At 64.7% G+C, this 1090-nt stretch overlaps 1 protein-coding gene across 1 annotated transcript in view; it reads left to right on the forward strand.

The window, feature by feature from the left end:
• Positions 1-912, forward strand: part of LOC104516102 (thrombospondin-3-like) — a gene marked incomplete at its 3' end in the record, with an annotated part of 4029 nt that extends 3117 nt beyond the window's left edge. The window contains exons 11-14 of the mRNA XM_010160316.1: positions 88-140; positions 302-495; positions 570-748; positions 864-912. Coding sequence (XP_010158618.1) covers positions 88-140; positions 302-495; positions 570-748; positions 864-912 — 475 coding nt within the window. The remainder of the gene's footprint in view (positions 1-87; positions 141-301; positions 496-569; positions 749-863) is intronic.
• Positions 913-1090: the final 178 nt, after the last annotated feature.

Raw genomic sequence — 1090 nt, forward strand, 5'->3', positions numbered from 1 at the left:
GACCCTGCCTGGCGGGGAGATCAGGGGGTCCTCCAGCACGACTCGGCCCCGGCGCGTCCACTGAACTAGGGCTCTGGTCTCCTCCAGACAGATATGGACAGCGACCTGGTAGGAGACATCTGTGACACCAATGAGGACAGGTGGGGACTGCACTGCTGCAGGGTCACCTCCCCGTCCCAGCCCCGGGGGCAGAGCTCCCAGCTCTAGGGACAATTGGAGTTTTTGGGGTCAGCAAGGGTGCTTGGGCATGGTGCCGAGTCCCCGGTTTGTGTCGCTGCTCTGACCCCGTTCTTCCTGCCAGCGATGGGGACGGGCATCAGGACACCAAGGACAACTGTGCCGAGATCCCCAACAGCTCCCAGCTGGACTCGGACAACGACGGGCTGGGGGATGACTGTGACAACGATGATGACAACGATGGCATCCCAGATTACACGGCACCTGGGCCAGACAACTGCCGCCTCATCCCCAACCCCAACCAGAAGGACTCGGATGGTGCGTGCGGGGTGGGCGGGCGGAGGCAAAGCCGCCTGGGCTCGGCCTGGCCCTGACGGGGTTTGTGTCCCCAGGGAATGGCGTGGGTGACGTGTGCGAGGAGGACTTTGACAATGACACGGTGGTGGACCAGCTGGACGTGTGTCCCGAGAGTGCCGAGGTGACGCTGACCGACTTCCGAGCCTACCAGACCGTCATCCTCGACCCCGAGGGGGACGCCCAGATCGATCCCAACTGGGTTGTCCTCAACCAGGTGTGGGTGCTGCCCCCCATGTTTTTGGGGACTGCGCTGCTGGGGTGGGAGCAGAGGGGGACCAGGAGGTCCCCAGGGCTGCTGGGGACGCCCCTCACCCAGCTGTCCCCCACAGGGCATGGAGATCGTGCAGACCATGAACAGTGACCCAGGCTTGGCTGTTGGTAAGAGCTGCTGTCCCACCTGCAGACCCCTCTGGGCAGCCCCCATACTCCTGTCCCGGTGTGGGCGGTTTCTTTGCCCTGTAGAGGGGTGAGGGGTGGGCCAGAGGGAGCCGGGGTGCAGGGTCCCGTGCTGGGGGAGAGGGCTCCTTGCAGCGTTTGCCCACCCATAGGCTACACG

Source organism: Eurypyga helias, unplaced genomic scaffold, assembly GCF_000690775.1.
Source record: "Eurypyga helias isolate BGI_N326 unplaced genomic scaffold, ASM69077v1 scaffold21221, whole genome shotgun sequence".
In the NCBI taxonomy this organism is placed as follows: Eukaryota; Metazoa; Chordata; class Aves; order Eurypygiformes; family Eurypygidae; genus Eurypyga; species Eurypyga helias.